Genomic DNA, 26,228 nt, shown 5'->3' with positions numbered 1-26,228 from the left:
GTACTGGAAAGTAAATTAAAGTGGTATGAACATGGGATGAGGAGAGATAGTGAAAATGTGGACAAACGAGTGATGAACATGGAAGTACTGGGGAAACGTAAGAGAGGGAGGACAAAGCCAAAGTGGATGGATTAAGAATAAGAAGATCTGAAGGAAAAGGGCCTGACAGGGGAGGAGGTGCAGGACAGAGCTGTTTGTAGAAAGCTGATCAAACACATCGACCCCACACAGAAGTTAGAAATGATGAAGACAAAGAAGAAATAGAAGAAGTCGGAAATATTTCTATTAAAATATACAGAGCAGTTATATGGGGGGAAAACGTACTTTTTAAACAGTATGTTCATCTGCTATTCCAGGTGTTCTGGTTATTTAATCCATTTTTTTATTAATAGATAGGTCTGACGCTGAAGTAGTTGCATCCTTTCATCATTACAGCTATAGCAAAAACAGGAATATTTCTAAATGTCTTAAAAAATGTAAAAAATATCCAGTTGTGCTTTTCTGAATGCAGACTAAGAGAAGAGGAAACAGACCCACTAATTAAATGAGGTTTGTTATTATCAGTTATTAATACTGATTGTGAGTCTGGGTGGAACAAAAACTTGCAGCCTTAGGGAGTCCCCAGGATCGAATTTGGGAACTGCTGCTTTAACAGATAGAGAAGTCTACTAGAGGGAGTTCTGACCTGATTACTCAAGTTAATAGAGTAAGCCATCACTATCCACGGATTGTGATCCAGGAGATTCACTTATCCACTATTATGAAAGTGTAACCCACTTTGTGAGACCTGTGGTCTAATCATGCTTATTTGTGACCATGCACAGCAAGAAAAAAAAATCTGAGGGGCCTATCACACAGCAGTGAATTGTGAGATTGAGGTCTGTGATGTCTTGGGCTGCCTGCACCCTACACTGAATAGATCAATGAATGTCTACCATGAGTAAGCTGCTGAACTCCATTTCATGATGGGGACTGGGGCTTGCAACAGTTCCCCACGAACAAGGAATTCTCAGTAAGTGTGAGTCAAAAGCTTTGTACCTTTGTACACACCGCCCATCCTGACTGTCGACTGGATGGTTTAGTAAGATCTGCGGATTGGCCCTGCTGCAGTCACTCACAAATTCAAGCAGGTTGCCTTTTTTTACAATCAATTATTCATTTTATTGAACATCGTCAAAAATAAATTGACTCACTATACGACCAGGATCTGTGGCTGCACCCACCGACCACATGACCACACTCTCCAGGGAGTATCTACACTACAAGTCCCCGCAAATAAATGATTTAACTTTGGAGGCAGCCGACTCCCAGTTATGAATGGACTCATTGGATGCTCCATTAATCTGTGATCCATAAAATGTTTCCTTTGATGAACCTGTCTAATGATCAGTACCAAGACTCAAAGGATGAGAGTGGAGGCCTGGCATGTCCAACCAATTCCACCTCTGCCCTTAGTCCTACCCCCAAGCTGGTATCCTGCTGGAACCTAACTCCATTTTTTAAAAGCTTCACTATCATCTATCGATTTATCTACCCGTTGTTTCTGTATCTGCTGGGTTTTTGAGGAATGTAAATCTCGCAGATAACAAAAATTGACTCTATTTAGCTAACCCTGAAGCCAAAAGTCATTCTGAGATTAAGTAAAACCACGTCACAGCCAAAGGGTTATTGAGGGTAGAGTCAGGAGTTAAAGGTGTAGGCAAGCACTTTACTGGTGGTAGGAAGAGAGTCCAGGGACAAAGGGGTGGGTGTTAGAGAAAGGGGCGGTCTAAGAGGGCACACATTAAAGTGGCACATAATAATAGGAAAGTGGTGAGCCACCTAACCTGGCAGACAGGGATACAAATCTGTGTAGCTAGGGCCAAAGAAGCAGATTTTTTCTTTTCTATCTATTGTTAGACAGACAGACAGGATATGAATGTCACTATATACAGTAATAGATAGATGTGAATGGCACTATATAATAGATAGATAGACTGTCTATCTAGCTATCTATCTCCCACCATTTCATTCCTCCATTGAGGTTAGTTAAAAAATAAAGCCTTAATTCACTTTATTTTCATTCTTTGATCTCTACTTGGCATTATTCCGGATACAGGAACTCTATGCGACTACATCCTGTTAATCACAAACATCATTACTCATGTGTGATGCTTCAGTGTGTAGAATGACCCTAAATCTGAGCACACAACTATTTGCTAAAAAGTTTCTATGAACAATATATTAAAGATCTATAAGCGTGAAAAAAAGGTTTATAAATCCTTCCTTCTCAAGGCCTGTTTATAAATCACAAATCATCTTAAACTTGCGCACACATAAATTAACACATCGTCTCCACCCAGAGAACACCTCAAATATCCTTCTAAGGTAGACAGTAATCCCCATATAAACAGCAAGAAATCACCCATGACTAACCTGCCAAAATGGCAAAGGAACACCAAGTTTGGAGAAAAAAAAGAAGAATTTCTCTCCAAATGAAATAGAGGCTCTGATGATGGAGATAGAAAACATGGTAAATAAATTACTTCCAAACCACTAGGGTTACTAGAAAAATCTAAATACATGGCATTATGACAATGGCAGTCAATAAAGCAGGGACAAAAATCATTTAAGCAGCCAGGATAGGACTCAGACTCAGGCTTAGATACTCTCAACTTATATACAAGTCCAGATTGTAAGAAACCTAGGCATATGCACTCACTGTGCAATTTATTAGGAACACTGCTTATTCATTCAAATATATAATCAGCCAATCATGAGTGAGCAGTGCAATGCATAAAATCCAGCAGATACGGGTGAGGAGCTTCAGTTTAAATTCATATCAAACATCAGAATGGGTGAAAAATGTGTGCTCATTGAATATGACCATGGCCTGATTGTTGGTGCCAGACAGGCTGCTTTGAATATTTCTGTACCTGCTGATCTCCTGAGAATTTCATACATAACTTTGAGCAGCAGCTCCATGGACAGAAATACCTATGAGAGGGGTTAGAATGACCAGACTTGAGTTGAGCTGACAGAGTGGCTACGGTAACTCAGATGACCACTCTGTACAACTGTGGTGAGCAGAAATGCGTATCAGAATGCACAGCTCGTTGAACCTTGGGGCGGGTGAACTACAACAGCAGAAGACCCATCCGGTTTCACTCTTCTCAGCTGAAAATGGAAAGCTGAGGCTGCAATCGGCACAGGCTCATCAAAACTGAACAGCATGAAGATGTGAAAAATGAGGCCTGGTCTGAGGCACACAGATGGTAGGGTCAACAGCATGAATCCATGCACTCACCCTGCCTTGTGTCAACAGTCCAGACTGGTATTGGTCATGTAATGGTGTGGGGCGTGTTTTCTTGGCATATGTTATGCCCATTAATTCCAATCAACCACTGTTTGAATGACACAGCCTATCGAATATTGTTGCTGACCATGTGTATCTCTACATGACCAAGATTGACCCATCTTCAAATGGCTACTTCCAGCATGAAAATGCACCATGTCACAAAGCAAAAGTCATCTCAAACTGGTTTCACGTACATAACAAGGAGTTAAGCGCTCTTCGGTGATCTTCCCAATCGCCAGATCTGAACACTTTTGGAATGTGGTAGAATGGGAGGTATCCAGCATTCATGTTAAGTTGGCAGATCTGCAAACATTGGGGGATGTAATCATGTCAACATGGACCAGAATGTGTCTAACATCTTATGGGATTCATACCAGAAAGATCTGAGGGTGCTTTGACAGCAAAAATAGACCCTTCCCAGTTTTAGTATAGTCATCCTAAAAATTTTCTCAGTTAGTGTACGGAGGCCTTGCACCTCCACTAAAATCTGACACTTACATGAAGTAGAGCTCCTAAGGATGGTATGCAGAGGCTAATTGAGGTCCTTATGGACGGGATTTGGCAGCCACTCATCATCATGAGCACAAAAGTCTAACTGATTTCTAAAAATGGTGACTCTGTCAACCACACCACTGCTGAAGTCCATTAGCACAGTAAACTCATCCATGGCTCTTTACTCTTTAAAGATTTCTGCACATATAAACAGTAAACACTCTACTGTATTTACTGATTAGCAGTGCTAGATCGGTGAGATGAATGTATACTTTTAAGCCAATGATAACTGAATTAGTAAGGCACAAACGTATTTCATTATACTCCACGGCAAAATCAAAATTACGGATTTTAGTGTTATTGTAGTCTGTTTTCCTTTATATGTTAAGGTTTTTACATTTCATGTTATCTGAACCTAATGTATAGTGTTTTTGTAATTTGTTACTGCTTTAGCATAAATCTCATACTGCCAAGAGTAAGCATCTGGAAACAAAGTGAATGAGCAGTAGTCAACCAATACATGTGCCCATATGTAGAAGAAACTTGTCATGTCCACTTCAGACCGTAGGGGGCAGAAGGAAGACCACACTCCTCTCTACAATGGAAGAGATGCTGATGACAGCTTCAGGTCAGGTCAGGTCAGGTTGGGGAGCATGCACTGGTACAGTGCATTGCCGCACCCACCACACAACAAATCAGCTCAGTATCCTGGTTGACAACTCCCTAGGCCAGGGGTCCTCAATCACGGTCCTGGAGGGCCGCAGTGGCTGCAGGTTTTTGCTCCATCCCAGTTGCTTAATAAAAAGCACTTATTGCTAAAGTAACACTTCTGCTTCACTTTAGTGATTTTGAGCCCTTATTGCTTAATTTTGTCTTAAACAGCTATTTTAATTGCTCCTTATTATCAATAACATGCAAATGACGAGAGAGAGCAGCATTTCTCCATTTCGCTTATTTACATTTACACCTGTGTGTATTTATCTGCACTATTGGGTTTAATGAAATACTTGGAAGAGAAAAAAGTGAAGGACTGAGAATTACTCGTCCATTTTAGCCTTCGAATCATTTGCATGATACAAAGGGAAAGAAAATCTAGGATATGAGAATGACCTGACATAGCAGAGTGAATTTAATTTCATAGCTTGTTAGTGCTTTATTGGCAAGAATTGCTTTCTAATTAAGCAACCAGGTCAGAACAAAAACCTGCAGCCACTGCGGCTCTCCGGGACTGGGATTGAGGACCCCTGCCCTAGGCAGACACGCGGTCCAGTCTCACCCATCTAGCTGACATAGCCAGGTATTACGTGGGTGTCCCCTTGGCCTGGTCTAGCCAATGAGGATCATGTCCGCCAGATAACCCTTGGGGAATCATGCCACATGGCCATACTGCTGTAAATGGGGCTCCCTCACAATGCATGTCACTCGTATGCAGATGACACCCAGTTATACCTTTCATTTAAATCAAATGAAGTTTCTCCGATGTTGTCTTAAATTAGTTGTGTTAGTGAATTAAAGGAGTGGATGAATGAGAACTACTTGTCTTTGAATACAGATAAAACAGAGATGTTAATTGTTGGAGGGAATGGCGCTGATCACAGCAATATTTTGTCGTCATTTAACTCAGTTGGAATCCCAATTAATTTTACTGAATCAGCCCGCAATCTAGGAGTTATCTTTGATTCTAGCATGTCATTTAAAGCACATATTACAAAGTTGTCCAAAACATGTTTCTTCCATCTTAAAAATGTTAGGAAATTAAGGCGCTTTCTAAATAAACAGGATTCTGAGAAATTAATTCATGCATTTATCTCTAGTAGGATTGACTACTGCAATGCGGTGTTCACTGGATGTTCAAACTGTTCTTTATACAGCCTCCAGTTAATCCAAAATGCGGCTGCAAGAATTATTACAAGAAAAAGAAAATACGAACACATAACTCCAGTTCTTAAATCCTTACATTGGCTCCCGGTTAAATTTAGGGCAGATTTCAAAATCCTCCTTTTAACATATAAAGCATTAAATGGCCGAGGTCTGTCTTACTTGTCTGAACTTATCATGACTTACAAACCTGAGCGCACATTAAGATCTCAAGATGCCGGTCTGCTTAGGATTCCAAGGGTTAATAAAATAACAGTGGGAGGTCGAGCTTTTAGTTACAGGGCCCCTAAACTGTGGAGTGGTCTGTCTGCTACTATAAGAGGTGCCCCTTCGCTCTCAGCTTTCAAATCCCGGCTGAAGACTCACGACTTCAGTTTAGCACACCCTGACTAGAGCTGCTGATTAACTGTACAGACTGCATCTCTGTTGTTAGTCATTAGCACTAAAACATAAGTAACATGATTGTTATAATTTGTTACTAACCCTCACCTATTCTGTTTCTGTTCTCGGTACTCAAATGTGGCAATTGGTGCCACAGCCCACCTGCCAAGTTGTTTGCCTGCCTGTGGTAAAGTCATACCTGATGAAGGAAGATCACAGGAATCATGGAAAAAAGGGGTCCTTTCATCGGATTGGCTGGCCGAGCAACGTTTCAGCCGTGGAATGACCAAATGGGGAGGCAGCTTGATGGATGAGGTCTCCAGGACTCTAAAAATATCCAAATCTTATTATGTGATATCATCTACTGTTGAATTCTGCTCCGTACTTCTAAAATTTTTATTATTATGCTGTATTAAGGATTTGTTCTGTTCTATATATTGTATTGTATTGACCCCCTTCTTTTGACACCCACTGCACACCCAACCTACCTGGAAAGGGGTCTGTCTTTGAACTGCCTTTCCGGAGGTTTCTTCCATTATTCCCTACAAGGTTTTTTTTTGGGAGTTTTTCCTTGTCTTCTCAGAGAGTCAAGGCTGGAGGGGCTGTCAAGAGGCAGGGCCTGTTAAAGCCCATTGCGGCACTTCCTGTGTGATTTTGGGCTATACAAAAATAAACTGTATTGTATTGTATGTCATGTGCCTCATTCGGGACTCTGTGAGCAACACAAAATCAAACCAGCGGCACCCAAGGATTATCTGAAAAGACACCAAAGGAGTCCATTCTTTGTCTCAGGTCACTGGATAGCATCCATGTCTTGCAAACAGGGGACAACAGGACTCTTAACGACTTGGACCTTCGGCCTTTTGCAGAGATATTGGGAGCTCCACACACCCCTTTCCAGTGACCTCATGACCCCCCATGCTCTCCCAATCCCTCTACTGACTTCATTGGAAGAGTCACCAGAGTCACATGAATGTCACTGCCGAGGTAAGTAAACCTCTTGACGAGGTCGACACTCTCTACGCAGATGCTACTACTCTCTATGCTGATGGCCATGCCCATGAGGTCATTAAAGGACTGGCTCTTGGTTTTAATTAGGACCCTTGCAAGCCCAGACTGACTCCTCATTCAGCCTTTGGAAAGCCCCCATCAGAGCCTCCATTGAAGATCACAGCATTGTCAGCAAAGTCAAGATTAGTAAATCTCTCTTCACCAACAGATGCCCCACAGCCGCCAGACCCCACGACCCTGCCCACCACCCAGTCCGTGCAAACATTGAACAGAGTAGGAGCAAAACAGACCCTTGACGGGCCCCAGAATCAACTGGGAAAAATGCCCAATGGGTCTGCCTCTACTTTGCACAGTACTCACAGTATCAGTGTATAGGCCGGCCATGATATCCTGTCAACACTGAGGGGATCCCTCGAAGTCTCAGGATGTCCCACAGGTCGGCTTGATCAACTGAGTCAAACGCCTTATGAAAATTGGCAAAGGCTGCAAAGAAACTCGGGCGAAATTTCTGTTTGCGATCCATGGTCGGAATTCCAAGAGATACATATTCTCCAGGGTCATTGAGAAGATGGAGGGTGAAGTGGCCAACTTGACTGCAATCAAATATTAATTCTGCTCCCTTAGCAACATTGCACTACATGCTTACAAAACAGGATATTCATTCTCACCTTTTCTTTGATCCATCTGTGTTTGATTTTTGATGACCATCCACCACCTTATTCTCTTGTCTCAACTACAAATCATTGGCAGCAGCCACTGCTTTACCTTACCCTTTGAATCCGTCCCAAGTAGTAGAGTCCATCTGTCCACCGACACAGCACATACTGTCCCTCTGAAAGCTTGGTTTCCAGATCCTCACAGCCTTTCACCGATGGTGTAGGCGATGGGAGAGACTCCTGCTTCATGTGGCAAGTGGCTCCGTAGATGTCTCTGAGAGAAGGCTCCAGTGCTCCATTCTCCATGGCTCTTTGGAGATAAAAAATAAGCATGTATTAATTCATTTAGGACTGCAGAAGGCTGAAGCCTAACACAGCAGCAGCATAATTCTGAAACCATTCATGAGCTTGCCTACAAATGTACTAAACTTGAAGAGATTCCCTTTTACATCAGGAGACCTTCATATTTTGTCAGTACCCGCCAATGCTACCAACTCTGCACACGTTCAGTTACGATGGTTAACACTTAAACTTATAAAGAAACTGAAACTGCGATACAGGAGCAAGTATCGTTTTTAGAATGCTGATGGACACCAAGTGACTCATAGATTACAAAACAGCACCTTCATGAGAGCAGCATACCACTGAACGGGTGCTGCAGGGACTGAGCAATTTCATTGAAAACCCAAGCTATTTAATGACACCCATTGACATGGTGCACATCTTTTTCCAAAATCAAGACACATTAATGGTTTACATATTTTTTACAAATGGGTTAAGTAAAACTTGCTCAGGAACTGTCTCACAGTCAGGCTCCTGGAACCTTGTAACATTAGTCCCTTAGGGTGTGGTCACCCCTGCCCCTTCTGAGCCCAAGTCCAGTTGGCCCACCTGGTAGCACCTGAAAGGGTCCCTTACTTAAGAGTTATTAGTGAAGGCCAGAAAGTATGGCTGTGCCGAAGAAGAGAGAAACTCCCATCTGCAACATCACAGTTACCAACGAGATGGTCAGACGAGTAAATGGTTTTAACTACAGATGTGTTACAATCAGTATGGTTAAAGTTAAAACGGTTATTTGCAATAGCAGGATCATTATAAAGACGAACATCAGAATTCTAGAGTGCTATGTCTTCGCTATTCTCACATACCGAACAGAGTGCTGGACAATTTCACCACCTATGGAAAAGAGAATTGCGCCAGAGGAGTTGTTGTTCCTAAGGCCAATTATGAAAGTCAGCTGGACAAGCCTCACTACCAATGAGGAGGCTCTCTTAAGATCTCGCTGCAAAGAAAGGATGCTGCTGGAAGAAGAGATCACGAAGAACAGAGACATTTGTGAGGACTGATTCAGACTCGATAAGAACGCACAGTTTACGGAACAGAGATTTACGAAAGGCCACAGTCACCAACATCCTGTTTGGATGGGGTACCTAGAAGAAGAAGAACAATGCTTTGTTTATAAATCTTCAAATCATCTTAAACCTGCACACACAAATGAACACATCATCTCCACCCAGAGAACACCTCAAATATCCTTCTATGGTAGACAGTAATCACCATATAAACAGCAAGAAATCACTCACGACTAACCTGCCAAAATGACAAAGGAACGCCAACTTTGGAGAAAAAAAAAAAAAAAGAATTTCACTCCAAATGAAATAGAGGCTCTGATGATGGAGATAGAAAACACTGTAAATATGTTACTTCCAAACCACTAGGGTTACTAGAAAATTCCAAATATACTGCATTATTGGCTATGACAATGGCAGTCATCAGCCAATCATGCGTGAGCAGCGCAATGCATAAAATCCAGCAGATATGGGCAAGGAGCTTCAGTTCAAGTTCACATCAAACATCAGAATGGGTGAAAAATGAGTGCTCAGTGATTTTGACCATGGCATGAGTGTTGGTGCCAACAGACAGGCTGCTTTGGGTATTTCTGTACCAGCTGATCTCCTGGGAATTTCATACATAACACTCTCTAGAGCAGGGGTCTCCAACCTTTTTTCCCCCTGTGAGCTACTTTTACAAAATGAAAATGGCCGAGAGCTACTCCTGTTTTCTAACGTTTCTTCTCATAGCTTACTTCAACCCAAACAAACTGAATAAGCAGTAAGGACTAAGACCAATTAGCCAGCTACAATCGGCACAACCTGGACTATTACTTTTGAAACAATTCACACTGAACTGTTTAAATAAATATTCAAACAAGCTCTTGCCTTGAAATCTTTACCTGATATTTAGAATCTTTTCCTGATATTACGAGATATGCAGGTGGATGAGCCTATGGGGTACTGAGAATGGATTCCCTGTCAGGGCAGGCATCAATTTGTGAGGCTCAAGAACTCTGTGATCAACACTGGAACACCACAAGGATCAGACCTGCCTGCTTCTCTCTTCACACCTCAGACTATAAATATGACAGCAGGTCAGGTCACTTGCAGAAATTCTCAGATGATTCTGCACTTATGGGGTGCGTTGATAAGGGGGATGTGGCAGAGGAGAGGAGTCAGGGGAAGAACTTGGAAAATTGTCTGCAACTTCACAGCAGTAAAACCAAGGAACTAGTTGTGGACTTTCCCTGAAACAAAGAGCCTCTATGGTCCAGTTACTAATCGGGGAGTGGTTGCTGATGTGGTGCACTCCTACAAACACTTGGGGGTCGATATCAATGATAGATTGAACTAGTCTCACCATACCGAGGAACTGCAGAGCAAAAGGCAGAGCATGTTCTTTTACTTTTGATAACTGCATTCCTTTAATGTAGGAAGCGACAGCCTTCACATCTCCTACCACTCTGTGATGGTCGGTATTGGGTGTTGGGCTGATAACATCAGATCAAAAAAGGCCCACCGAATCAACAAACTAATTAAAAGAGCAGGCTCAGTTACAGGATGCCCTCTGTACCCCCTGGAGGTCATAGTAGAGGAGAACATGAAGACAAAACTGAGTGCTATTATGAACAACACTGCACATCCTCTCTGTGATGCACCAACACTGAGGACTTTCAGCCAATGAAGCCTTCAGCAGGGTCAAGAAATGCAACTGGGGGTCCTTTACACCAATGGCAATACACCTGTATAGCTCCTCACTGGGACTGGGGCTGACAAGTCAGAGGTTTTCTATCTTTTTAATCGTCTTCTTTTTAGTCACTCTGTTGTGTGTGTATATATGTCCATTTACATATTTATGTATTTATTTATTTAAAGAGCTTCAGTAAAAAGCCAAATTTCCCCCTGGGAACAAAGAAAGTTCCATTATATAGTGCCTTTCACATCTATCTATTTATCTATCTATTATAGATAAATAGATAGATAGATAGATAGATAGATGTGAAAGGCACTATATAATAGAGATAGATAGATAGATAGATAGATAGATAGATAGATATCTTTTTTTAGTTGGCTGGACTACTGTCATCTATAAATATAAAATTCTTTTCGGATTTGAAACGGAAATTACGTATGACCACAGAACATATTATAATACAGGAACTAATTACTTTGTTTGTGGACGCCATTTTTATATCGTCTTTATGAATTGTTATTATTTGTGTGAGAGTTACTTTACTGATATTGAAAAGAAGTAAACACCAACAACGCCGATCTATCCCATAGAAGTGCGCCCCGCGTCGCCCTCTCCCAGCCCTCCTCTGTGGACTCCAGCACTGAGCCGTTCGCCGCCAGGCGCGTTCTGACAGAGAAGTTTTATTTATTCGTCCACGTGACTATCGTGGAAACTGCCACATTATAACTTTTTTTTTTTAATTGGCAGTACTTGATATTAGAAGAGATGAGGAAAACAGCTTTGTGTCTTTCTACTTTTTAACTGCGCCGAGCTATAAACAATGTGAACACGAACACTGCCTTCAGAGGCGAGGGGGTCGTGACAACAAAGTGGACACCGGGAGGCGCGGAATGTCGGGCTGCTCTGCCGGGTCGAAAGCTTTGCAGTTTCGGGTGGCGTCCTCTGTTCTCGCACTGTTTGTGACACTCCGAGAGCCCCGTCGGTGGAAATCATTGCAAATGAGTGTAATCTGCGCCATCGAAGCAAAACTCTCTTTGTAATTTGCGCTTCACGACTACTTACTGTCCCTTAAGGCGAGTTCAGGTCACTAAAACCCCGCAACATTCAAGGTTGCTTTTGTGATGAATTCTTTTAAGAAAATGGAGGGTTTACATCAAAGAAGATGTACCGACCTCTTCATGTTAATTTTTGGACTTGGGAATTGTTTGGACCTTTTGCCCATTAAGCATGGAAGGGCAGCGTCCACATTTCTCAGAATCATTTTTCTCTTAAATCACAGGCACGTAGTGCAAGGTTGTCAGGCAGAAATTTGCAGGATCGCATAGAAAATGTCATTTCTATACCACAGCGGTCGTGTAGCGCCTTTCACAAGGGATCTGCTACCGAGAGATGATCTCAATACATTTAAGGTGAGGTTAGTGCTACTTACCTGTTGTGTTATAGCGCCTTTGAAATGTACTTTACCCGAAAGCATGCCAGTACCGCTCAATGTATCTTTACTTCTTACATGTTAATGTTTGACTGCTTAATAATTTACATACTACATTTCATTTTTTTCCCTTGCACTCAGTAAACAAAGGCACTGGGTAATCAGCTAGTTCTTTATATTTTGGTATCAGTCAGTCCTCTTTAGGTCATCTGCAGCTGGTGCCAAATGCAGTGGCGAGATTACTTACAGGGACCCCCGTAAGACGCTTCACTCTTGTTTTGGCCTCCTTTCACAGCATAGGTTTGAGTTTAAGGCGCTTTTGTTGGTGTTGAAAGTAGGATTGTCACGATACCAAAATTTCAGATTTCAATACCATACTAAGGAAAGTACTGAAATGTGTCACCATTTCCGGTATCCAATATAGTATATAATGTAACTCAATCAAAAATCAACTTAAATCAATTGCAATTCTGTATGCATTAAAATCTTTACATTGATGAAAAACATACAATTGTCTGCCAAATCCATTCAACTTAAGATCATTAGAAATTTATCAAACAATAAGAGACCACACTGTTCATCAAGCCAGTTTGTTTAGCTAATAGCCAAGCTATCCTCATATCTCATCCTGGTCCTTCTTAAAATTTATCATGGTTTCTGTTTCAACTCCATATCTTGATAGTTTGTTTCAGATTCTCACAACTCTTTGCATAAAGAAGAGCTTCCTGGCTCCAGTCTTAAATGTTCCTACCCTTTCTGACAGTGGAGTGTCCATGTTCAACTGACCTTTAGTTCAGCTTGACTAATGGCTGAGCGCTGCACTGTGCGTGTTTGAACTACCCATAGGCCATTGTGAACGTGTTATACTGCTTCAAGTTCTATCCATATGATGCCTATCTGCATTGTGTCGTGCTGTGCAGTATCATATCTAGCAGCACAGTGGCAAGTGCTGCAGCCTCATATATCCATGGCCCTGGGTTCAAGTCCCTATCTTTGTGCACTCTGCACGTTCACTCGGCGTCTACATGGCCATTCCTCTGAGTAAATAAAATTGTCTTTTCGTTTCTCCAAAGACATGGTGCTCAGATGACTTGACCCTGTGATGGATTGGTACTCCGTTCCAGTCCTCCGAAATCCAGTTATTATTACATTCCTACTCTTTATATTGGTAATACTTTGGGATAGGAGTTATTTATATGCATTTATTGGTCTGCTAACATTGACTTAAAAAAACAAAAACCTTGGTTAGTTTTAAAGAGGCTTATAAACACAAATACTGCGGTGGGCTGGCGCCCTGCCCCGGGTTTGTTTCCTGCCTTGTGCCCTGTGTTGGCTGGGATTGGCTCCAGCAGACCCCCATGACCCCGTAGTTAAGAATACAGCGGGTTGGATAATGAATGGATGGATAAACACAAATAAAATCACTTTAATATAGAAGCAGCCTGTAATGCATCCATTAGTCACTTACTGCAACACAGCAAAAATTACTGAAGGCTTTCTTTGCATCATGCACCAATTACTGAATAAAAGTAAACTCTTAAAGCCCCACTGTAAAGTACCATAACATCCTTAAACCAAGGATTACCATTACCTTATAACATTCTCAAAAACCAGTTAATCCAGTTCAGGGTTGTGGGGGTTGTGGTGCTCTCGCGCTGGGTGCAAAGCAGAAATAAACCCTGGATGGGGTGCCAATCCATCATGAGACCCATTCATGTATGCATCCATACCATCAAACTCAATCTGTGGGATGTGGGAGGAAGAGAAGGAGAGAAGCGCAGACATCCGGGAGAGGCTCAGAGTAGAGCCGATGGCCCTCCATTTGAAGCAATTCGGGCATCTGATACACATGCCTGCCAGATGCCAGCCTTTGGAGGCAGCTAGGTGGAGACCCCAGGAAGTAACAAGGCTTGCTGGATGAATTACATCTCCCAGATGGCCTGGGAACACCTTGGGGTCACACAGTATACGTTGGCAAATGTGGCAACGTGAAAAGGAACGTATGGGCCTCACTTCTAAGATGGTTACACCTGCGACTCCGTACCAGATAAGCGGAAGAACCTGGAGAAAACCCACACAAACATGGCGAGAATATGCAAACTTCACATACACAGTGACTGAGCACAGGGTTCACACCTGCACAATCAGCAGCACTTTTCATTACTGTGCCACCTTATATTGCATTTAAATATGATGGCATAGTGATACACCTGGAGAGTCTCTGGCGCAAATACAATACAATTTATTTTTGTATTGCCCAAAATAACACAAGAAGTGCCACAATGGGTTTAACAGGCCCTGCCTTTTGACAGACCCCCGGACTTGACTCTCTAAAAAGACAGGAAAAACTCCCGAAAAAACCCTTGTAGGGAAAAAAAAAAATGGAAGAAACCTTGAGAAAGGCAGTGAAAAGAGAGACCCTTTTCCAGGTAGGTTGGGCATGCAGTGGGTTTCAAAAAAAAAAAAGGGAGTAAATACAATACAATACACAGAACAGAACACAAGCCATCCTCAGTGCAATAGAAAAGCTACAAGTACAGAGCAGAGAACAGTGGATGATATCACATAAGAGGATTTGGCCTTTGTTTGTATGGAGTTTGCATGTTCTCCCCTTGCCAGCAGTCATACCACCTGCATGTCAGAAGAGGTCACCTACCTGAAGCTAACTATGTTTAGGCCTGGGGCGGGGCACCACTTTGGAAAAACTTGGGTTGCTTCTGGAAGAGGTGTTGGCAAGTCCAGCAGGGGATTCTTACCCTGTGGTCTGAGTGTGGACCCCAATGCCACAGCGCAGTATTGGGTACACCATATTATAAAAAATGGTGCCGTCCTTCGAGAGGATATGTACAATCAAGGTCCTGACTCTCTGGGGTCATAAAAGATCCCTGGGCATCCCTTGTAAAAAGCAGCGTGTATCCTGATATCCTGGCTAAATTGTCCACCGCAACCTGGTCATTCTGGGCCCCTAATCATCCCGTGTCTCTAATTGGCCCTCTCCTTCACCACATAACAGCTCATGTGTGGTGAACATACTAGCAGAAAAATGGCTGCCGTCGCATCACCCAGGTGGATGCTACACATTAGTGGCAGCCACTCACTGAAGTGCTTTAAGCAGTGAGAAAAGCGCTATATAAATACTTTATTATTATTATTATTACTAGGGGGCTTCAACCCGTGCTCGCTTCGCTTGCCAAATCAGGCCTGCGCACCAGCTACTACGTTAATTTTATTTTAATTTTTTAAATTTTTTTCTTTTTTTTTTTCATTTTTATTACTATTTAATTTAATATTGTTTCTTTGTATCAGTATACTGCTGCTGGAGTATGTGAATTTCCCCTTGGGATTAATAAAGTATCTATCTATCTATCTATCTACGCGTCTCTGTTGCTCGCGTTTGTGGATTTCACTTTCACCAAACAACAAATCTTTTAATTCACGTGGATACGCTTCCTCATTGGTAAGAAACACTACTTTTCCCTGATGGCAACACGAATTAGACAACGTGCAAGTCTCCGACTTAAAGTTTAAATCCGAACAATATATTCGATCTCTTTTCGCTATTCCGTTATTTCACAGAGTAATAATTTCCATTTGTTTGCGCTAATGCGATCTTTACTATCATTTTTTGAGACTTTCAAATTTTAGTACTTCCATTATCTCTAACCTGCTCTTCATGTGTATCGCGCCAAAGTTTTTGAATTCTTTACGACGTTCTACTTTGTCATCTACTCTTTGTCTTTTATTTCTGGCCCCGGGTGTGGTTAAATCTCTTGCCACAAAGACTCGTCTCCTGGGACGTGTAAGTGTCTCTCTGATAAAGTCTTGTCTCGTCCCAGGATTTTTTTTTTTTATTATAATAGAGAAATTATTTCCTGTGTGGGTCATTCTTCAGGTACTCCGCTTTCCTCCCGCATCCCAAATTCCTATGCCTCAGTTCAACTGGCAACCCTAAATTAGTGCCATGAGTGAACGCACCTTGCAGGGAACTGGCACCCTGGACATTGATAGTTCATGCTTTGTGTCCAGTGCTTCCCGGATGGGCACTGGCTCAGGGCTGTCTGAACATATGGGCACTGGCTGGGGGCTTCAGGAGTCCATGATGTTTCCGTTTTGCTATTGTGATAGACGCCCTTTAAAGGAGAGGACTGGGGAGTGGACATATCACCAGCAGTACCTCTCCCGGGACACGAGAGGGCAGCCCCCCTGGTTTACATCAGGGCCAAGGGATTGTAGCTTAGAAGCTCAACCCTGCATGTGCCCGTGGCCAACACCAGGGGGGTGCCTGGACAGTTCCGGAGATGTGGTCTGCAGCACTTCTGCCTCACTCAGAAGTGCTGCCAGAAGAGGAGCCGGATTCCCATGCAGCACTTTGCTGCCGGAGCTTGATCGAGGAGCACTTGCGGGTGTGGTATAAAAGAGGCCACCTCACTCCAGCAAGCGAGCCAGAGTCGGGAAGAAGAAAACAGAGCTCGTGGGAGAGGAGTAGAGGCAGTCAGAGAAAAGGAGAAAGGCCTGAGCTTTACTGGGGTTTGTGCATTGTGCTGTGCCAAAGAATAATACACGTGTGTGTTCTGGACATTGTTGGTCTGCGTGTCTGTCCATAGCCAGGCCAATCTTCTACACTATCAAGGCAGGGGGCCCCAGCTCACTACTTTGCCCGGGGGCTTACGATGCTTTTATGATGGCCCTGCACTGGCTTCATGCATTAAAATAAAACTGGTCAATGTCAAAGTGCATAATGGAGTCCTCTATTCCCAGGAGTCCAAATAAGGGTTGTTATTGTGGAGGCACAGACCAGCAAATTCTTTCCACCATCATTCTGTAAAATATGGTACCGTTAACACTCACAAAGGCAAGACATTTATAGCAGCATAATGGTTGAGAAGCATCAAAAAGTCAGTTTGCAGCTCCACGTCCTGAGAACCTCACGATTCTTTGCGTTTTGCGTCCTCTGTCAGTACATGAAAGCTGAATCATCTCAAAATTTAAACCACAGCCTAAATAACTGAAAAATGGATATGAAACTTCAGCAAAGTCAACGGTAAACTGCTCACTGAAAACCCACAGCATGACTAATAGTGCACAGTTAATGATTAAAGACGAGGTTAAAAGGCATCAGCAGTTACAATAGATAGCCATCAGTTAGCCGAGTGGTAAAATCATCTTTGGAGGGCTTTTTTAACAAACTTAACATGGATTTGTCTTGCTACAAATGATCATGGGAGTTTTACACCAAAGACAATGGCTGAGTTTTATGTAGCAGACTGCCTGGGCTTCTTGTCACTGTAAAAGTGTGACTTGTGTGACACACTGGTGGATTGAGAATGCCCTGCTTGGTCTTGGCTGCTGGCAATGGTGACCTGAATTCAGGTTGCAGAAAATGCAGTAAATAATATTTTTTTTTGTACACAACACCTTTTACAGCAAGCACCAATATAAGCTAGAAGGCAAGAAACATGTATTATAAGATAATATACACTGTGGTGGCTGAGGGAAGATGGGTCAACAAAAAACAAAATCGTTTGGGCTGCCAACAAGTCCCTCCACATTTACTAACAAGTCCAAGAACAAAAACAATGCTTGATGTGATAACATCAATTAAAAAAGAAAAGTGCCACATAGCCAAGCGGCCTCTACTCATTCAGCTGAGCCATTGGGTCCTTTAAACTCGGAGCTCCTCTCTCTAAGTCAGGGGTGTCGAACTCCGGGCCGCAGTGGCTGCTGTTTTACCTAATCAGTGACCAGATTTCACTGCTAATTAACTTCTTTTTCCCTTCATTTTAATAGCCCTGTTTTTAAGGATTCAGTCCTCTGAATTTATTCCTTTCTTCATTAAATGACAGCCAAACAGAAATGAGATGTGAACAGATGACCAGCTAAACTGGAACACCAAACATCAGCCAATTTCACTCCAACCAATCTGTTAATGAGAAGCTGATTCTTGCTGTTAATTAAGCCCGTTATTTAATTCCATGGCTTGTTGCTGCTCTCATTCATTCCAAAACTGTTGATTTTTCTGTTTTTTCTTAGAACACCAATGTCAAAATGTTTTGGTGACCTGAGAGACTGACCTTACCGAGACTTTCGCCTTTCTTTATTTTCAGATATTGTGTGATGGGCACAGGTGAGCTGGCCAGGTGGCGGCTCGTTTTGTGTCTCATTATTGTTTGGCTGCTGATTATGGAAAAAGAGACAACTAAGGGGCCTAAGTCAAGTCAATTAGCAGCAAAAACTGGTCACTAATGAAGAAGATGGTTAGAATGTAAACCTGCAGCCACTGCGGCCCTCCAGGACCAAAGTTTGACATCCATGCTCAGTGTCATCTCAATCATCAATGATGCCTCCTTCTGGGAGTGCTTTGAAAATTTTTTGTTAGTTGTGGTAATTACAACTCGAAGACACATGATATCCGATATGGTGTTCCACAAGGCTCTCTCCTGGGTCTGCTGCTCTTCTCAATCTACATGCTTCCGTTAGGTCAGATTATCTCAGGGCACAACGTGAGCTACCATAGCTATGCTGATGACACACAGCTGTACTTATCAATAGCTCCTGATGACCCTGATTCTATTGATTCACTAACACAATGTCTGACTTGTATCTCAGAATGGATGAATTTTCTCAAGTTAAATAAAGAGAAAACTGAAATCTTAGTGATCAGCAATAATGGATACAATGAGGTTATTAGAAATAAACTGGATACATTAGGATTAAAAGTCAAGATGGAGGTAAAAAGTTTAGCTTGTTGACTGTAATCTGAATTTTAAATCACATATTCATCAGATCATTAGGACAACATTTTTTCACTTAAGAAACATAAGTAAAGTTAGACCACTTATATCACTGAAAGATGCTGAGAAATTAGTTCACGCGTTTGTTTTCAGTCGACTAGATTACTGTAACGCACTCCTCTCAGGACTACCCAAAAAAGACATAAATCGTTTGCAACGAGTGCAGAATGCAGCTGCTAGAATCCTAACTAGGAAAAGAAAATCCGAACACATTTCTCCAGTTTTAATGTCACTACACTGGTTACCTGTGTCATTCAGGATTGATTTTAAAATTCTGCTTATGGTTTATAAAGCCTTAAATAATCTCGCTCCATCTTATATATCAAAATGTCTGACATGTTATATTCCAAATCGTAACCTCAGATCCTCAAATGAGTGTCTCCTTAGAATTCCAAGAACAAAACTTAAAAGAAGTGGTGAGGCGGCCTTCTGCTGTTATGCACCTAAAATCTGGAATAGCCTGCCAATAGGAATTCACCAGGCTGATACAGTAGAGCACTTTAAAACACTGCTGAAAACACATTACTTTAACATGGCCTTTTATAACTTCATTTTAATCTTAATTTAACTTAATCCTGATACTCTATATGTTCAATTTCCTCAAAATAACTATTCATGGTGGCTCTAAAATCGGTACTGACCCCTACTCTCTTTTCTGTTTCTTTTTCCGGTTTCTTTGTGGTGGTGGCCTGCGCCACCACCACCTACTCAAAGCTTCATGATGCTCCAACAATGATGGATGGATTAAAGGGCAGAAGTCTACTTGACCATCATCATCATCAAGCCCTTCCTTTAGAACCCTAAATCCAAAGAGGACTGTTTCATTTATGTTTGGTAGAATGCCCAGAGGGGACTGGGCGGTCTCATGGTCTGGAATCCCTACAGATTTTATTTTTTCTCCAGCCGTCTGGAGTTTTTTTGTTTTTTCTGTGCCCCCTGGCCATTGAACCTTACTCTTATTCGATGTTAATTAATGTTGATTTATTTTGTTTTATAATTATGTCTTTCATTTTTCTATTCTTTAATATGTAAAGCACTTTGAGCTACTGTTTGTATGAAAATGTGCTATAGAAATAAATGTTGTTGTTGTTGTTGTTGTTGAAGCTCCAGGATGCAGAAGGGACAGAGTCAGTTGCCCTCACTGGGCGGTTTCACAAGACTGTGAAGGAAGAAAACGAGAAGGCTGTTATAGTGGCAGCGCCGCCTCTCAGCCTGGAGTGGTATTACATACCAGGGAAGAGCTTGGATGGTGACCCTCAGACGTGCATGTATGACAATACTGTACGTATATGCAGTGATACCTTGGTATACGTCCGCTTTGGAACAAGTCCAACTTGGTATACGTCCTGTCTGGAATAAGTAAAAGGATCTGGAACGGATTAAAGATGTATACCAAGGTACCACTGTATTAGCATAATGAAAATCCTGTTTATAAAAACAGGCTTAATGGTACAATGGTAAGTACGTCTGTTTCTATTATGCCCTGCATTACTGAACCTCTGTTCACTGGATATGCTAACCCTTACGTCCCTCTTTCTCTGTGTTTCTCATCGTCTTTCTTTGCTGAACCTTTCAGCCCTGTTGTGGACAGTGTGAAGCCCACAAACACAAACCTATGCCATATAGTTTACTATCTTAAGCCTGGTACTTGCCATTCACGCCCTCTTGTGAATGCTAGATATACGAGGTGTGGCAGAAAAGTAATGAGACTGATTTTTTATTTACCAAAGTTTTTATTTTTTTCAAACATCAATGTTATCCCCTTCAAAGTAGTTCCCTTGGGCAGCTCCACACCGATGGAGACGTTGTTCCCACTGTTGGTAGCAGCGCTGGAAGTCTTCAACCGGTATGGTCTTCAGCATGTCCGTTACACTCTTTTGGATGTTTTCTAAAGTCCCAAAATGACGTCCTTTGAGGACATTTTTCAGTTTAGGAAAAATGAAAAAGTCACACGGACTGAGGTCAGGTGAATAAGGGGGCTGGGGAACCACAGGAATGCCTTTTGAGGTCAAAAATTCTGTTATGGAGAGGACAGTTTTTTGGCACCATTTTGGCACAGACCTGTCGCATGTGCAAATGTTCAGTCAAAATTTGATGAACGGTAAATCTGTTCAAATTTAATTGCTCACTCAACATTAAACGACAGTCTGATCTCACAAGAGTGTTCACACGTTCGATGTTTTCATTGGTTTTGAAGTTGAAGTCCTCCCTGAACGGTGTTCATCTTCAACGTGTTTTCTGCCTTCCAAAAATGATTTGTGCCAGCGAAAAACTTGAGCTCGGGATAAAGAATGTCCCCCATAGGCCTGTTTTAACTTTTCAAACGTCACACTTGCCGTTTAATGGCACAACGTTGCTCCAAATTCCGCTGTTCCATTTTGCGTGACGCACAACCAAAAACACAACTTCGCTAATAGCAGTCACAAAAATCACGTAGTTAACGGAAGGAGTTGAAACTCGCACTGAGCTATGGGAGGGTACTGATACACAGGCTCTATCAAGGACAACAGCTCAGCGTTGCCAGATCGCTTGCAGTGTTGCCAGTCTCATTACTTTTCTGCCACACCTCGTATACAAGTCCAACACTAAATCAAAGTCTTTTCATATCTATCTATCTATCTATCTATCATATAGCGCTTTTCATTTCTAAGAGTCTTTTTCTCATATAATGCCTTTTATACAGTACCTATCTCTTTATTATAGAGTGTATTTCTAGGGGTGGAAGTTGATTTATTTTCAATCCTATTTTTCTAAAAATTGATCTATTTGGAGAATGATTACAATAAAATTAATAAAACTAAATATATATATATATATATATATATATATATATATATATATATATATATATATATATATATATATAGTGCATTTAATATCTGTCTAATATACCTGTATAGCAACTTTCTTGTCTATGTATATACAGTATTTATCATATGACTTGTATACAGTATCTATCATAGACTGTAGCACATTTCATTTCTATCATATAGTGATTTTCATATTATCTACTATATAGTGATTTCCCATATAATGCCTTTTATACAGTACTTGTCTGTTTATCATATAGTCAGTCAGTCCAACCCGCTATATCCTAACACAGGGTCACGGGGGTCTGCTGGAACCAATCCCAGCATTTCTAAGAGTCTGTTTATCACATAATACCTTTTATACAGTACCTGTCTGTTTATCATATAGTGTATTTCATATCTATCTGTCCTATCAGGCTCCCTTACATAATACTACACTAGTGAGTACGGCATATCATAGCATTTTTGGTCAAAGGAACAGTAGTCATACCATCAATGGCAACATACAAGCAAAATACAATCGTTTTTGAAAATGTTTTTGTTGGCTCATAGAGGCTTAAAGTCACATACAGTCTGTAATCGCCAGCCCACCTGTATAATGGAGATCATGTACACTTTTTTTTCAGGCATCACTGGCAGAAGCCCACCAAAGGGTAGAATTAAGATTCCAACCCGTTCTCTATTAGAGGTGGTTGAAAGAATCTTCACATATTCAATCAGAGAACTTCAGAACTGCTCCTCAGGTTTGTCTTACGAAGCTTGACTAACCATTTCTCAATTAAGTAAATTAATGAATAGATAGCAACAATGATTAAGAAATGATACTTAAATTTGAATATGCAGAATACTTTCTTAGAAGACAGATATAGCGCAGTCATTAGGCAAGGTGATCCGAGTCACTTTATGTCCATTCATCAAATTTCCAGACCTACTTCACCCAATTCAGCATCGCCAGACCTGGGGGATACCCTGGCAGCTTTAGGCACAAGGCAGGAAGCAACTCCATTTGGTTGCTGGACAGAGGCGCTCACACCCTCATATTTAATTACCCTCAAACGCATGTCTTTAGGATAAAACCCAATACAGACACAGGGAGAGGATTTCAGTTTTATGCCAATGATGCCCTGGGACTTAAATGCAGGACTGGGAGGTGGGCAGCTGCTCTGACCACTGTCACATCAGGCCATCCCAATGGGTTTAGAATTTTAGGTTCATTTTGATCTCCACTGGCTGCCTATAAAGTATAACAGCTTTACAGAGTGACCACTGGCAGGGGACACAGGAATAAAACATGTATTATCTGACTAGAAAGCACGTTATGCAAAAATAAAAAAAAATAAATAAAAAGTTGCATTGCCCTAAGTTGTACCCTGTTTTGGAGCTGGAAAGCACTTTACTGGGTGTTTAGCATCTCTTTTCTAAACCTCGTTCAAATCAGCCTCTTTTTACAGCTTTCACCGGCCTTTACATGATCCGTGAAACAAAAAAAAAAGAAGGCTTTCACACAGTCATAAGAGAATCAGCCTGTGGCCAACCGCTCGGCTAATCTGAGAAAGAGCTGCCAAAACCGTCCTGTGCCTGTACACAAATCACTCATTCTCACATCCCATATGAGGAGATGAGCCAACAGGTTTAGAAGACAAACTTATTAGAAAGAGCAAAGAATGCTGCGCCGGCTGGCATTCAGAAACGCTCTGCTTTCTCTGAATGAGTATGCCCACCAGCCCTGTGGTGACCCTCTCCCTCTGTCCAACGTCTACACCATTGTGAAGCCTGCTCTTTTACTGAGTAGAATTAAGTGCATTGTCAAGTGCAGGGCATTCACTTTCTACAGATTTTATGATGCTATAGATTTAACTTGCCATGTTGCCCATCAACCTACTCTCAGCAACCCATAATGACAAAGTGAAAACTTGTTTTCATTAAATTTTGCAAATTTACCAAAACTCTAAAAATCTAATCTCATTCATGGACGTATTCAGACCCTCAGTTTAGTACTTTATAGAAGTCCCATCTATCTATCTATCCAATATCCAACCCGCTATATCCTAACTACAGGGTCACAGAGATCTGCTGGAGCCAATCCAGGCCAACACAGGATGCAAGGCAGGAAACAAATACCAGGCAGGGTGCCAGCCCACCGCAAGGCACACACACACACACACCAAGCACACACTAGGGACAATTTAGGATCACCTTGGATTATCTTTGGAAAGTGGGAAGAAACCCACACAGACACTGGGAGAACATGGAAACCCCACGCATGTGAACCCGGGTCTCCTAAATGCGAGGCAGCAGCACTACCACTGCGCCACCGTGCCGTCCTATAGAAGTCCCTCTAGGTTTGAGTCTTCTTAGGTAAGCTTTACACACCTGGATTTGGGCAGTTTATGCTATCCTTCCTGGCAGATCCTCTCAAGCTCCATTAGATTGGATCAGGGGGCATCTTTAAACCTTCATCTCCTGTAATGTTCTGTGGGGTTTAAGTCTGGGGCCACTCCAGAATACTCAGAGAGATCTGTCCTGAAGTCACTCCAGTGTCCTCTTGGCTGTAAGCTTCAGGTAACTGAACAGTCGCACCAATCTGAGGTGACATGCATTCTGCAGCATGGAGTGACTTTCTCAGAGAACCTCTCCCGAAAAATCGATCATAAAAAATCATACCCCGACTTATACGCCCGTTCAAAAATGCGACACTTAATTTTTTTTTACATCTTCTTGCCTCCTCCAATCTCTCATCAGTTTCTCAGACACATCAAATTTTGTTGCAGCAGCACAGTTCCCAATTTCTTTCACCACGTCAATGACTTTTAATCTAGAACCAGCTTCCTGTTTTCTTCTGATCGAACGCTCCATCGGAGATAAGGGATGCTGTTACGATAAAGGTGTATGAGGGTCTGAGATACAAGAAACACAAATCAGTGCAAACGTCTCTTTGGAATAGTTCGGGTATTACTGTGTGGTCACGTAGGCACAATACATAGAAAAAAAGGCCGTGTGCTCCGTGGTTACTCTCTCAAGTGGGCAGGTGTTAGCATATCATAATCTCTTGGACCAACAGTTGAGTTTTCCGCATTCGACTTATACGACCGACATTATAAAATACCAGAAATTAGGCGGTAAAAATCAAGCCCCCACTTATCCGCGGGAGAAATAAAACGCGAGTATATTAGGTATATTCATTCGGAAAAGGAGGAGGTCCTTCTCACTGGCAGTCCAGATTACGTAGATGTCATCCATGGAATGGAGATACAACATTGGTTTTAAGATGCATGTTGACATAAAATCTTTATCTAATTTTGCCATAAAGAGTTCTGTCTCATCTGACCAGAGATTCAATTTCGTCATGCCCTCTGTGAGGACCATTAAATGCCATCTGGTAAACTGCAAGTGGGCTGTCATACTCACCGGATTGATGGGAGTGTCCTTCCAACAGGTTCTCCCATTTCAGCAGAGGACTTGTGAAGCTCTATTAGAGCGACCATTGGATTCTTGGTCACCATACTGAACTAGACCCTTTTTGTCTGGTTGCTCTGTTTGGCTAGACGGCCAACTCTAGGAAGAGTCCCGGTGGTTCCAAACTTCTTCCATTTCACAATTCTTGATGCCACTGGGTTTTTTAGGAACACTCAAAACTTTACACTTGGTTTTATCACCTTGCCCTGATCTCTGCCTCACCATAACTTGATTATGGAGGTCTACCGAGAGCTCCTTGGGCTTCTCGGCTTATTTTTTGCTATGACATGCAGTGTGAATTGTGGTCCTTATATACTCAGGTCCACGTGTGTCTTTCTAAACAATGTCCAATCAATTCATAGTCCACCGGGTGGACTCTAATCAAGTTCTGGATACATCTCAAGAAGTAGTAAAGCGGTTTGAAGAGCCACAACCACAGGTCTGAATCAGGATTGCCAGACATCCCGACTTGACTGGGAGCGTTTCGAGCTTAAAAGACAAATCCCGAGTCACGCATTGCCTCTGAAATTCCTGATGGAACAGAAATTGTATGTAGAAAAAAAAAAAAAAAAATCTTCATTCAATTTTTGTATTGAACATCTAGTTAAAGAGGCTCGTTAAATCTTTACAGACAGCCTGGCGTACCACCTTTTATGAACAAAATGTATAACTTTCAGCTGAATCCGAGTGTTTGAATCGTGCGGTCGTGTTATTATACGCATCTCATGATTCAACAAGGCTGTTCATGCTTGTGTGTACGTTTAGATTATACATGTTTATATATCTACTAGCCCGTGTGTAAAATGCCCGGGGTCCTAGAAACTATTGAAATCGTCAGGAGAAAAATTGAAATGTAGAGATGTCGGGAAATTGAAAGGAACTTCTCTGGGCAACTCTCTCCTAGGAGGTTTCATTTTGCTGATGTGCTCGCCTCGCTTGTGTATTAGCCGCGGGAGGAAA

General features: G+C 41.9%; 1 protein-coding gene across 2 annotated transcripts in view; it reads right to left on the bottom strand.

Moving 5' to 3' along the window:
• Window positions 1-26,228, bottom strand: part of phf19 (PHD finger protein 19) — a 158,763-nt gene that overhangs the window by 119,267 nt on the left and 13,268 nt on the right. For both annotated transcript variants that reach the window (XM_039764401.1, XM_039764402.1), the window contains exon 2: window positions 7,870-8,065. In XM_039764401.1, the coding sequence (XP_039620335.1) occupies window positions 7,870-8,061 (192 nt within the window). In that variant the 5' untranslated portion in view covers window positions 8,062-8,065. The remainder of the gene's footprint in view (window positions 1-7,869; window positions 8,066-26,228) is intronic.

The sequence above is a fragment of the Polypterus senegalus genome, chromosome 9 (assembly GCF_016835505.1).
Source record: "Polypterus senegalus isolate Bchr_013 chromosome 9, ASM1683550v1, whole genome shotgun sequence".
In the NCBI taxonomy this organism is placed as follows: domain Eukaryota; kingdom Metazoa; phylum Chordata; class Cladistia; order Polypteriformes; family Polypteridae; genus Polypterus; species Polypterus senegalus.
Note: the sequence above shows the minus strand (reverse complement) of the source record. Positions and strands in the feature narration are given on the sequence as shown.